This window comes from Sminthopsis crassicaudata, chromosome 3 (assembly GCF_048593235.1).
Source record: "Sminthopsis crassicaudata isolate SCR6 chromosome 3, ASM4859323v1, whole genome shotgun sequence".
Taxonomy (NCBI): domain Eukaryota; kingdom Metazoa; phylum Chordata; class Mammalia; order Dasyuromorphia; family Dasyuridae; genus Sminthopsis; species Sminthopsis crassicaudata.
In genome coordinates, this window is record NC_133619.1 from 67,411,240 (window position 1) to 67,424,241 (window position 13,002).

The following is a 13,002-nucleotide window of genomic DNA, read 5'->3' on the forward strand; positions in this document are numbered from 1 at the left end:
GGGAATGAAAACATGGCTAACCTGGGCATTGTTTTTTAAAGGTAGGTTCTGGGACAGACCAACCAATCAGAAGGAGAGGCTACAGGGTCAGAGAGTTACTTTCATTTTGAAAAGTCCAGAGATAGAGTGATCTTTTAGAATGAAGAGATTTCTTTGGCAGGTAGAAAAAGTCAGTATTCAGGAATACAAACTAGAGAGAAATGATTATTGAATATAGAGGTTTTTTTATAATCCCAATATGATACTTCTATTTAATTGTAATATAATTTAACAAAATTCAAAGTATTCATTTCTTACATTTTGTAAGAAAGAAGTTGCCACAAAGTCATTAATATTTGTTATATACTCATTGTATACTGATACATATGCTGGACATTGTAACTGGTAAAGCTAGGGAAGAACAAAAGATGAGCTCCTCCCTTCACAGAGCTCCTAATTTATCAATGACATAATAGATAATAGACACATTCACACATATGGGCATATATAATTCCAAAAATAATAACAAAAGATTTACACTCGGATTATGTACATATGACAACTACTTTTTAAAAAAAAAAAAGAATTTTTTTTATTAGTATATTAGTAATTTTGAAGGAAAATTTTAAGGTGTTGATTTCCTTAGGTTTGTTGACTTATGCTGACTGCAATTTGCCTTTTAAAAAATTACTTTTTGAATTTAATTACATATATATTTTCAGATTTGATTGTTTATAGAAATCTCCATAAGAATACATAAAGAAATTTATATTTTATATCTTAATTAAAATATACTTATGAATTAATATGGCATATATAGCAAATATAAGCTTGAATGAATCCTAAATTAAGGGAATAATTCTTTTCTTGGGATCAATCATATAAGACTTTCAAGAAAAAGTAAACCTAATACAATGACCGAGTTACTTGAGGAAGTAATTTATAACAAGGAATTGAACAAAATGACTTGCAGCTTTAAGATTCTGTAAATGTTTTCATTGAAAAAAGTTAGTCAACATAATAACATAAGGACTAAAAAGGTAAATCTTAACAACAGTTTTAAATCTCTCAGTTGTATGCCTTTGTTTTGTATTTATTGTAATTTGGTGCATTTTCTAAAATTTCCACAGGCTCCTTATCCTGGAAAACTTTGAAGATGCCCTCTTAAACATTTCTGCTGAGAGTCCTTATGTACCCTACTTGATGTGTGTGAGAAATGTAACTGACAATTTAGCCAATGAATCACCAGGTAATCCTTTTCTTAATGGTTGAAACAATACTCATAATTTTAGAAACCTTTTTCATACCAAAAAATCTTTATATCTTTAACTGAAAAAGAAAGCGTTGCTCACCCATATACATGAACTTGGAAGCCTCATATAAAAATAAGTGTTAAATATAAGGGATTGTTATTTTCCTAGTATTAATATATTGTTTAATAATAACAACATATGCCAGGTGTGTAGAGATGATAAATATTGTAAACATGACCTTTTGCTACAGCAGCCTCTAATTTCTTTTTTAAAATGAAAAACAAAAATAATGCATATAGATGATTCAGTCACTTTCACAAACTGAGACACAAGTTACCTTGACTGAAGGAGTGACAGTGGTGATGGCATACCATTTTGCTTCCAACCCTCTCTCTCTCTTTTTCATTTTCAATTTTCTGCTTGCATGGACAACCATGAAGGTTGCATTTAATCAAATGTTCCTTTCCCTCTTCTTTTTTTTCCTCTAAAGGATTTTTTTGCATTCTTTCCTTAGAGATATACATTCTGCCTAGGAAAAAAAAATTAACAGGACTCACTAGCAAATGAAAAGTCTGGACTGTTTATCAGGCATGAATTAATCAAGATTGGAAGGACATTTGATTTCTAAGTGATTATGTATCTATTTTTCCAAAAGTATTTCAACTTAATAATGTACTGAAAGATGTCACACATAAAAGCATATTATAAATAACAAAAATCCCTCAAGGTAGCTTCTTGCTTGAAAAAGGTTTGTCTCTTCATTGAATATCCAGGAATATTATTAAAGTAAGCCAAGTGTGTATTTTCACAGTTTTAAAGTCATATTTTTCTAACTAATCTCAGCAATATAGTTTTTATTTTTGCAAAATATCTTCATGATAAATCATACTTTAGTGTTTCAAAAGAAGTGTTTCTAAAATGATCCTAAGCTCGCTTTAAAAATAACATTTATTTCTTTTTTTTTTTAATAGAAAATCTTAAACTTCTACAATCCACCATTCGGTTCAAAAAATCTTTTCATCGAAATGGCTCTTATGAGGACTACTTGCCTCCAGTTTCAGAAATCATAAGATCAAAAGTAAGACCCCAAAAACAAAATAGCAAAAAAAAAAAAAACAAGTCCATCATGTTATTTTTCTTCTTTGAAGAAACATCTATTTAGTTCAGGTTTCAAACAGGTAGCATTGCAAATGGATTTCTTGCTGTTCTTTGGTTCAAGAATGCTAGGGAGAAGAGAGAAACATGGATTCTTTGAACGGCATGTTTTTATTATTGAGGGGTTTAGTATGTTTTTGTTTTTGTATACATGTATGTATGCTTTAACATGTGTTTATTACCTAGGAAAATCAATAGTATGAAATGGCCTATTCCAGTTACTTCTAAATTGTACCTATTAATCAAGTTGTGCCTAATGATACAGTTATCTCATTAAGGTGGTGGATTCAATTGCATTTAACCAAATGTGTACAAATGAGCCTAGTTTTTGAAAGAACCCTGATATTGGGGTTTGAATAACTAAATTTCAAAACAGATATGATTAGATCTCACAAGTGAAACATATTGATAGATCAGATCAAGTCATTTCCTCTTTAGTGCTTTCATATCTAGGGAGTACAGGATACAAAAAAAAAAAAAAAAAAAAGGAAGAAAAAACAATTATTGCCACAATATTTAAAATGTTGGTAATTTCTGAACTGGCTTCTCTGGATATAACATGATTTATAATATAGGTTATTGTTATTATTCAGTTATTTTAATTCTTCCTGATCCAGAAGGATCCCATTTAGGATTTTCTTGGAAAGATTCGGCAGTGGTATGCCATTTCCTTCTGTTCATTTCACAGATAAGGAAACCAAGGCAAACAGGGTTAAGTGACTTGCCCACTGATAGCTAGTAATTGTCTGTCTGAAACCAGCTTTGAACTCTTGAAGATGTGTCTTCCTGATTCCAAGCCAAGTGCTCTATTCCCTGTACCACCTAGCTGTCCAATATAGTTATACATATACTTAATAAGCTAAAATATCATGAAGTCTCCCATATCTTATAATTCGAGATAGTAGGTTTTAAGAACAACATTCTTACTAAGGGAGTCAGTAAAATTAAATTTTAAATCCACCATAACCAATATTAATAATGGATATTTATATAATGCTGTATTGACTACTAAGTACTTTGCATACATTATCTCACTTGAATCTCACAACAGGTTTGTGAGCACAGGTATTGTTATCTCATTTTGCAGATGAGAATACTGAGGCTAAGCTTGTGATTATAGCTATATAGCTTGTAAATGCCAGATGTAGGATTCAGACTAAATTTTCCTAATTCCAAGCATAGTACTCTTTCTTCTGGACATGTTGGCTCTTAATGACCAATTTGGCTCTTTCCCATTTAAGTTACCTATTGCCCTCATCATATTACTGTTTTAGTCCAAATATAGATTAAAATCTCAAAAATGAGATCTGGAAAAATTAGATTTGGAGTAAAAAGAAAAACAACAACAAAAATTCTTCTTCAAATCCTGGCTATGTCACTCATTCACTCACTGTGTCTGTTCTGTGGTATAATTGTGTAACTTTAAATATGGCACTTCAACTCCCTAGGCTTCAGTTTCCTTATTTGCAAAATGAGAAGTCTTGGACCAAGTGATTTCTAAATCCCTCCTTGTTCTCAAATACTCTGTTTTGTGATCTCTTCAAAAGATATCTATCTATCTATCTATCTATCTATCTATATCTATGTATATATATATACATATATATATAATATTATATACACATTTATATGTGTATATAGGTATATACATATATACCTATATACACATATATGTATAAATATATAGAGAGAAGAATTAGACAACATTGCCATATTAAATAAATAAGATTAATTGACTATGCTAGTTGAATGTTTGGACAGTTGAGGAGACAAGGTGTTTGGTGGCAATAGTAGTAAAAGTGACCTTGGTAGCTCTTTATAGGTCCACATCGAGATGAAAGAAAAGATTCCGCACTCAATCCCCTTCATCCCTTAGATGGAGACAGAGCAGACAAAAGCCAAAGGCAGTGTGTGATAATTGGTTGCCTTTTGATTTTGTGTGAATTAAAGTTAGGGGCTGGGGAGTAGGAAGGAAACATGGTGGGGGTTGGGAAGGAAGTACAATCTAAACAACAAATACTGCTGTAGAATTCTAATGCTTCCCTATAATGGTTATGCTCTTTGATGGGTCCCATAACACTGACAGTAGATTTAATTCCTATTTGAAAGCTCTAAGCCTGAAGCAAGGAGGCTGTCTTTTAGTCCAGCCTGGAAAAAAGATCTATCAAATTCAGTGTGTTGTATGAGAACTCATATTGGTCTTCCTTGAATGTACTCTGATCATTAATGTTGCCTGTCCTTTAAAAATACATATACAACATTTTTCCTCTCCACATTTCACTGAAAGTATTTGTTATATCCTACAATAACCAAATTGGAATTTGAAAATATGAAGGTAATAGTATGTCTCTCTCTTTCTTTCAATAATCACTAGAAGATCAGCCATCAGACATTGTAGGGATAGAGATTTAAATGGCATGGTAAAATTAAAAAAAGCACTGGAGTTGAAATCAAAGGGATTGGGTTCAAGTTCCAAGAAGATGACATTTGCTTATTTGTTCCTGATAAAATTATTGTCCTGTAACAAAATGCCAAACTTCCACAATGACAAATGGCCATACCACATGAGAACTAGTTCTACAAAATGGAGGTTTTTAGCCTGGGGAAAGAGAAAACTTAGAGGGGCATGATAGCTGTCTTCAATCACTTGAAGGGATTATAGGTAAATGAATTGGACAAATATTTCTTGACCCTAGAAGGTAAAACAAAAGCAATGAATAGAAGTTGCAAGATCAATTTGATTTGATGCTTGACAAACTCTCCTAACAAATTTTGGTTCGCTTGTTTCAACTATGTCCAACTCTTTTTGACCTCATTTAGGGTTTTCTAGGCAAAGATACTGGAATGGTTTACCGTTTCCTTCTTTAGCTCATTTTATAGAGGGGGGAAACTGAGGAAAACCGGGTTAAGTGATTTACCCAGAATTACACAGTTAGTAAATATCTGAATCCAAATTTGATAAGTCTTCCTGACTCCAGGCACTCTACCCATTGCAGGACCTAGCTGTTGTTTCTAAGGAATAGAGTTCCCCCAAAATTGGAATCTGCCTCAAGAAGTGAGGGTTTCTTCATTGTATATTATCATGAATGCAATAGAAAACTGGCCTTGAATTCACCCTATAATGATTTAGATAACCATATGTTAACACTATCTGTATTCTATTGTACTTTTGTTTAGTTTGTTTAGTTTAGTTTTATATTCACCAATTGTATTTTAATCTGGTTCTTGCCTCATTAGGCATTACAACGTGCCACTATGTTTGAATCCTTTATCGTAGAGAAAATTTATATTTATGTATGAGTTGAATTAATTGCATTCTTTATAATTCTGAGATTCTGTGATTTGTTGGCATTTTTAATACCTATATGATCATTTCATAGTAGTAGTTATAAAAGACTGTTATGGCTCGGGGACACTACATAGATCCTTGTAATTATTTTATTCCCTTTGAATCCTTTAATACTTTGAATGATATGAACTCTTATAGTTAATATGCTACAGTTAATATTTCTCAAGTTGCATCTGTAGTCATATAACAAGAAAAACATGTGTTCTTGTCATAATGACATGTAATTATATACTATAATTCTATATTATAAAAAAGATCATTAAGACATTTTTGTCCAATAAATAAAGGGCCTTTCTTGGAGGAGAAGACCTTAGCTCAACTCTTCTTCCAAGACTTATGATATGGTGATTTTGTAAGGATTTGATTTTTAGGACTCCATCTTGGTTGCTTTGGTCTTTTATTAACACCTTGCTCTCTAGAGATCCTTCTACATTATTGACAAGGTTGCTACATATGGAGACAGAATCAGGAAGGAAAATGTTCTGTGAGTTTCCCTATAGCTTAAAATGATTTTTTGCTTTCGTTGCTTTCATCAGTGTGGATATTCTAGCACAATGCTGTTTTGAACCCACTCCATACCCTCCTAGATAATTTCAATACTTTTGCTACAAAATAAGATAATTGGTCTTCTAGCCAACTTTTCAGTAATGAGTTTCCCAATAGGGGAAGCCCTACCAAAATCAATCATCAAACCTTTATGAAATCCCTACTTCTTTGTGCCTGGCATTGTACAAAAGGCTAAAATAGGAAGACAGAAATGAACTATTCCCTTTCTTAAGGAAGCTTATATTCCATTGGGGGAAACAATATGTATACATAAAAGTCAATGCAAAAATATTTAAGCAAATATAAGATAATTTCCAGTATGGGGTGGGATGGAGTGAGACACTAACAGCTGGGAATAATCAGGAAAGGCCTCATGTAAGAAAAGGTGACTCAAGCTGAGCCTTGAAAAGACTTAGGGAGTTTTAGAGAGTAGGTTGGGAGTAAGTACACTTCAGGCATGGCGGGCAGTTTGTACAATGACATAGAAACTAAAGATGGAGATGTGACAAGTAAGTCCATTTTGGCCTAACCAAAGAGGATTCCATGTTTAAGAAAGGTAACATGTTATAAGATTGAATGGACATGAGTCAAATCATGAAGGGCTTTAAATGCCAAATAAACGTGTTAATCACAGGAAGCCATCCATATGTTTTGAGCAGGTGAATGACATGGTCAGCCTATGTTTCCATGATATTGCTCAGTAGCTGATAGAGGATGGATCGGAGAAAGAAGAGATTTTAGGAAAGAAGCCCAGGAGAAAGCTTTTTAGACCATGAATGGCAGTGATAAAGGGATTCATGAAAGAGATGCTGAAGTCTTTCTAGTTTGATTATACTACACTGATATTTGATAATCCGGAGTCACCTTTGTACCTTGATGAAGCATGAGAGTAGGGAATTAAAATAGAGGTCATTATTGTCACAAATGAACAAAATATGGCTTCTGATCGGAAATTGTTCTTAATTCACCATAAAGATCAGCTGAGAATGTTGTAAAATTAAGATATAGGCATGAATTATATATAGTTTAAGCTTGAATTACCAAATTAATTCTACTTATTTCAGTTCAACAAACATTTATTGAACTATAGTATATCATGATAGGAAATGTAATGTAGAATAAGGTTGATGCTATGTATCAAGCACTGTATGAAGTCCTCCGGATACAGATACAAAAATGAAATTCTTCCCATCCTTAAAGAGCTTATTACTACAAATGGGAGGCAACATGCACATAGGAAATAAATGCCAAATATAGAGTCATTTCAGGCCATTGTATGTGTCAGTGTTGTCACTGGGAAGATCACTTAAAGCTACCTGTAAGAGGTGGCACTTGACCTATGCTTTGAAAGGAGCCATAGGGATCTAATGGGATGCTAATACATTGAAAAACATTAGCCACTGATGGGAATGAAAAAAAATACTTATTTTTCTTTGTTTTAGTATCTTTGTTTAAATATGGTTATTTAAGCTTAAGCTTTCCCCCAAATATAACCTTCCCTTCTCCTCACCTAGAAAACTATCTCTTGCAACAAATAAAGAAAAAAGAAAGAAAAAAAAGTCAATTAGTACCTCAGCAATCTGACAGTATATGCCATATACAACATTAATATTTCCTCACCACTTCAAAGAGAATACAGAGATACATTTAATGTTAACATTTTAAGAGTCTAATACTAATAGGAACAAAGATCTAGAGTTGAATGGGGCTACCCAGGCATCTATTTCAAACCTTCCCATTTTGCAGATGAGGAAATTAAAGGAGTTTAAAGATTTCCCCCAAATCACTAAACAAATATGATTGAATCCAGGACCTTTAACTCAAAGTGGGAAAACAATCTGCCGTGTCCAGACCTTCCATTGGCTGATTGCGCACATAGGTGCGTGCCGCACATAGAAAGAGGCTACGATACAATACTGGATTCTCATGTTTCGTCATAACTTTTGTTGTTGTTTTGAAAAGCTGCTACAACTCCGAAACGTGACCAAACTTCTCTGTGAATCTGAGACCTTCGATTCGATAGAAGAAACCTGCCAGTTTCCTAATATTAGCTTTGGAAGGCTATGTGAAGGGAGTCACTTCCACATGCAATTCCTTGAAGCAGCTGAGCTCGGCACAGAAATTGCAGCAGGCTTACTGAACCATGACCATATCATATCTCAGAAGCTAAAGGATTTGCTTACTGGGGATCCAAACAAAATTAATTTAAACATGGATCGGTAAGTTTTCTCCATTGTCTTTTTTTTCCCACCCTGGCAGAATCTTTCCAAAATTATTGAAATGCTCAGTTGAATTTCTTATTCTCTTTCTATTTTGTTCCAGGTTCCTAGAACAGGTGTTGCAAATGAATTACTTGGAAAATATCACACAGTTAATACCAGTCGTAGAACCCTTGCTGCATGTCAATAATAGCGCGACTGCTTCCGAAAAACCAGGTGTTTTCCCATCCATATTTGAAAATGTGACTTATTAGCATGCATGTACTTCTTTTACTGCAGTTTAAGAAGGGATGAGTCCTTTCAGTTTTTGAAGGAACAACTTCCTTGGCTATCATCTCTTACATGTGAAAAACCTAAGGCTAGGAAATATTCCCTTACTTGCCCAAAGTCACCTAGTAAGCTCAGGGAGGAGGAGAGTGCACAAAGATTTTAAGCTAAGAGCAAATAATATTTTAAAATTTTATTTACTTATTTATATTATTATTATTATTATTATATTACATATAATATATTATTTTATCATTATTATAAATTAAATTTATTTACATTTACTTTTTAATTGGCTGTATTAAGAGAAGCACAGTACATGCCAGTTGCTTTTACAGGGATAAAAAATCAGGTGTAGCTAATTGTCTCATATGTAAAAATCTGAGGAGGAAAAAGCAGTCCTGTCTAAAGACCTCTTATCTAAGACCCTTCCATCAATGTCCTGGCTCCTGAACATTTGTTTCTTATAATAGAATGTATGCCTTCTTAGCATATCTCCACATTGAAAAGACAGGCATTTAGAAATTTTGTCAATTTGTAGCCAGCTATAAGATTGGGTAGAACCAAAGTCCAAAAATCAAAGAAAGCACATTTACATAAGAGAAGCATAATAAAAATAATAAAAAGGTATTTGCAGAGTGAAGATTGTGATCTGCTGAGAAAGGGGAATACAATTGTTATTATTTCATTATGCATGCAATGGGAAGGCAATTATGCCCAAACAAAAGTAATAATTGTAGTCACTGCCTTAGAACCATTTTGAGTTTTACATAGTTCTATTCATATTTTGAATGTGGTAGCTTTGACACATTTTGAGTGTATGTTCCAAAGACTATGTGGGAAGATAGTATGAAATTATAGGAATTAAGGTTTTAAAAGGAATTTTAGGGGCCAGACCCACATCCCTGCTCAATATATGGTAATGATACAAACTTGGGACATAAATTAATTTGATTTTCTGTGATTTTACAAACCAAGAAATATTTGGTGACTTCCAGCTATGTCAAGACACTTCTATATTCTGTGAGGAACTAACCACATATTCTCTGGATCACTAATAACTTAATTTTGAACACTGCATAGAAATTCAAATCACAAACCAACTTGTTTCTTTGAGATAATAATAAATGCTGACATTGATAAAATACTATATTTATTTATATACACACACGTGTATAATCACAGTTGATTCTTGTTGCAATCCTGTGATGTAGGTAGTATAAATATCATTATCTCTCTTTCACAGATGAAAAAGTTGCCAGTCAACGAGGTTTCATGGAATTAAGATTTAAAGTCAGGTCTTCTAACTAAATCCAGTTCTTTCCCCTTCTCTCTCCATGTCCCCCTTCCTAGTACTAGAATGCCTTGGGATAATGAGATTTTCATAAGAATTAATTTTAAATGGACAGGTAGAGTTCTTAGCATAGCAAATCATTTGCCAGAAGTAAGAAACATTTTGATCATACCCCAGGGCATCTATGAAAATATATACTTTACTCTTTAAAAAAATTGTGGAGGGTTCTATAGATTCAGTGGGGCTAAAAAATGAATAAAAGTATGGCATTGTAACCCAAATCCAATGTGTTTCTTTCTTAAAGGTCGATTAATAGATATGTTTAAAAATATTGACCAGCTGAAAGTAGAGCTCCAGAGAACAACGGGAATGCCCAATACAAGTATTGATACACTCTTGACAATGCCCATCCCTGAAAACAGAACCGAGGTATACTATGAAAGACTTTGTACCCACTTCCTCTGTCTGTAAAGTTGAAGTAATAGTTAGCATTTGTCATATCTGTCACATTCAACATTTGTCACTAATATAACTCTGCTCTATAGGCACAGATGTTTGCAAAGTTTATCTTCTAAGAGATTTTACAATGCCCTGAAGCAACTCTGTGAACACTGAAGTTCCTATTTCTGTTCCTTTCTCAGTGGATTATATACAGGTTCAGAGCTGGAAGCTGAAGACCAGAGAGAGAAATAAAATGTTCTTTCCTCTCTTTTCTTCTCCGCTTCCTGTTCCTGGGAATCCTTTTGGAATCTCCTGACATATCTTAAAGGCTCTTTAGAGTTCCTTACACTGGGCAGATTATTTTATATCTTCATGCTTTTATTCTTGCATCCCTTCTTGCCTCTACCTCTTAAAATTCCTAGTTTGCATATATTCAAACTTCATGTGCCACCTGAAGCCTTTCCTGATCCTTTCACCTTCTGCTGCCCTCCTCAAATTATCTTTCCTCTTTTATTTATTTATTTTTTTGTACGGACTTTTGTACACATTTATGTGATGGGTTGATGTAATGGGTTGAATGGAGTTCAACACATGTCTTGGCTCTTGCCTAAATGATATGTACCTTGTTAAGGTGATACAATATCTGCTGATTGTCAGAGGTGGAATTTGCATATGAGATAATTGGTCACAGAGACAGGAGTGGGAAGAACATCCTGACTTTGTGCCAATTATCATCTAGCCAAAGGTAAGAGCATATTTTCCACTCTAGGGATCACCCTCCTTACACACACACACACACACACACACACACACACACACACACACACACACACATACATACACACAATATAATATCTCCCTCAAAAGAATATTAGCTTTTTTGAAGAAAAGTTTCATTTTAGTATTTTTATCCCCACATTTAGCCTAGTGATTGACTTGTAGTAGCATTAATAAATGTTTATTGATTGTTTCTATATAACTGATGGGACATTGTACATTGAAAGAGAGTATCTCAATTAAGTCAAAGTCCCTGTGTTCTAGTGACCCAGTTAAGAGAAACAATTATTTTCTATCCCCAATGCAACTTCTTGGAACAAGCAAAAACAAAATGTTTAAAGACTCTTTAAAAATTAAAAATGATGTCTTGAAGTTGTAGTTAGAATCAAATTTTGTGATCAGAATATGGTATTTGTGGAAATTTATGTTGGCTCATGGTGCCATGTTTTAACTATTTGAAATTAGATATTTGCTTCAGATTTTTTTCTTGCTTCTTTGATAGAAAGTCTGTTAGAAAAATTTAAAAATAAATAAATAAAACAAGAAACAGAGGTACCACAGTTAAAGATTCATTTATAAGCATGTCATGAATGGCTTTCTGAAGTCCACTCCCTTGTTTTAGGTCATTGGAAAACCACTGACGTTACCTTTGGAAGAAATCTCAATGTAGAAAAACAGACGTTTCCATTTGCTCATGCCCTACTAATGAGTTCCCCCTAGAAAACTCTAACCCTATAGCCTGTATTTTGCTGTCCCTTGCCATAGCAAACACCATCCATTTGGTTTTTCCCCTTGAGTTCTCCTTTGGCTTATGTGAACCTAAGTTCTAATTTCAGTATTGATTTTGCAATCACGTTTTTTGCTTCTGAAAAATAGAATCATTTTGATCTTGTTTAAAAAAAAAAAACACATAGATGGACAGCAAGAGTTCTTATTATTCTCAAAAGCTATGAGCAAATCACTTTCCCAGAGTCCTTATTTTCAAAAACTTTCTTTTTCTACCTGGTAAAGAAAGGAAAAGGGGAATTCTTCTATATTCCCACTTATAACACTCTCCTCTTTTTACAGTGTTTAATTCACTTTCTTCATCTTTCTGTCTCTCAATGTCTCTGAATCTCCCTTTCCCTTTCTCTGTCTTTGTCTCTCCCCCGTCTCTTTCCCTTCCTCTCTCCCTCCCTTTCTCTCTCTGATACTGTCTGTCTGTTTCTGTCTCTCTTTCCCTTCTTCCCTCCCTCTCTTATCCTCTCCTTTTTCCTCTCTTTCTTTGTTTATCTGTCTCTGTCTCTGTCTCTATCTCTCTGTCTCCCTCCCTCCATCCCTTCCCCTTTCTCTCTTTTTATCTCTCTCTGCCTCTGTTTCTATTTCTCTCTTTCTGTCTCTCTCTCTCTGTGTCTGTCTTGTGTCTCTCTGTCTCTGTCTCTCTCTTTCTCTCTCTCTTTCTCTGTGTGTTTGTCTTGTGTCTCTGTTTCTTATTCTCTCTTAACCTCCCTCCCTTTCCCTTATTATGTGTCATCCCTTGGCTCTCCTCCTATTTGCCTTTAATCTTTTTGATTCCCATAGCTCAGTCTACAGACTCTCTATTTGTAAAATATATAAAATGGTACATAATTTGGATTAACCCATTATAGGCACATACTTCTGGTAGTGTAAGATTGCCTCAATTTAACATTACTGGAAATTTCTTGCACATAGCCAACTTGACCAAGAGGTAATTACCTTCCT

The 13,002-nt window shown here is 33.9% G+C and overlaps 1 protein-coding gene across 1 annotated transcript in view; it reads left to right on the forward strand.

The window, feature by feature from the left end:
* The window catches only part of ABCA12 (ATP binding cassette subfamily A member 12), a 220,276-nt gene that overhangs the window by 109,788 nt on the left and 97,486 nt on the right, over positions 1–13,002 (forward strand). The window contains exons 11-15 of the mRNA XM_074298763.1: positions 1,110–1,228; positions 2,204–2,310; positions 8,245–8,501; positions 8,605–8,717; positions 10,367–10,491. Coding sequence (XP_074154864.1) covers positions 1,110–1,228; positions 2,204–2,310; positions 8,245–8,501; positions 8,605–8,717; positions 10,367–10,491 — 721 coding nt within the window. The remainder of the gene's footprint in view (positions 1–1,109; positions 1,229–2,203; positions 2,311–8,244; positions 8,502–8,604; positions 8,718–10,366; positions 10,492–13,002) is intronic.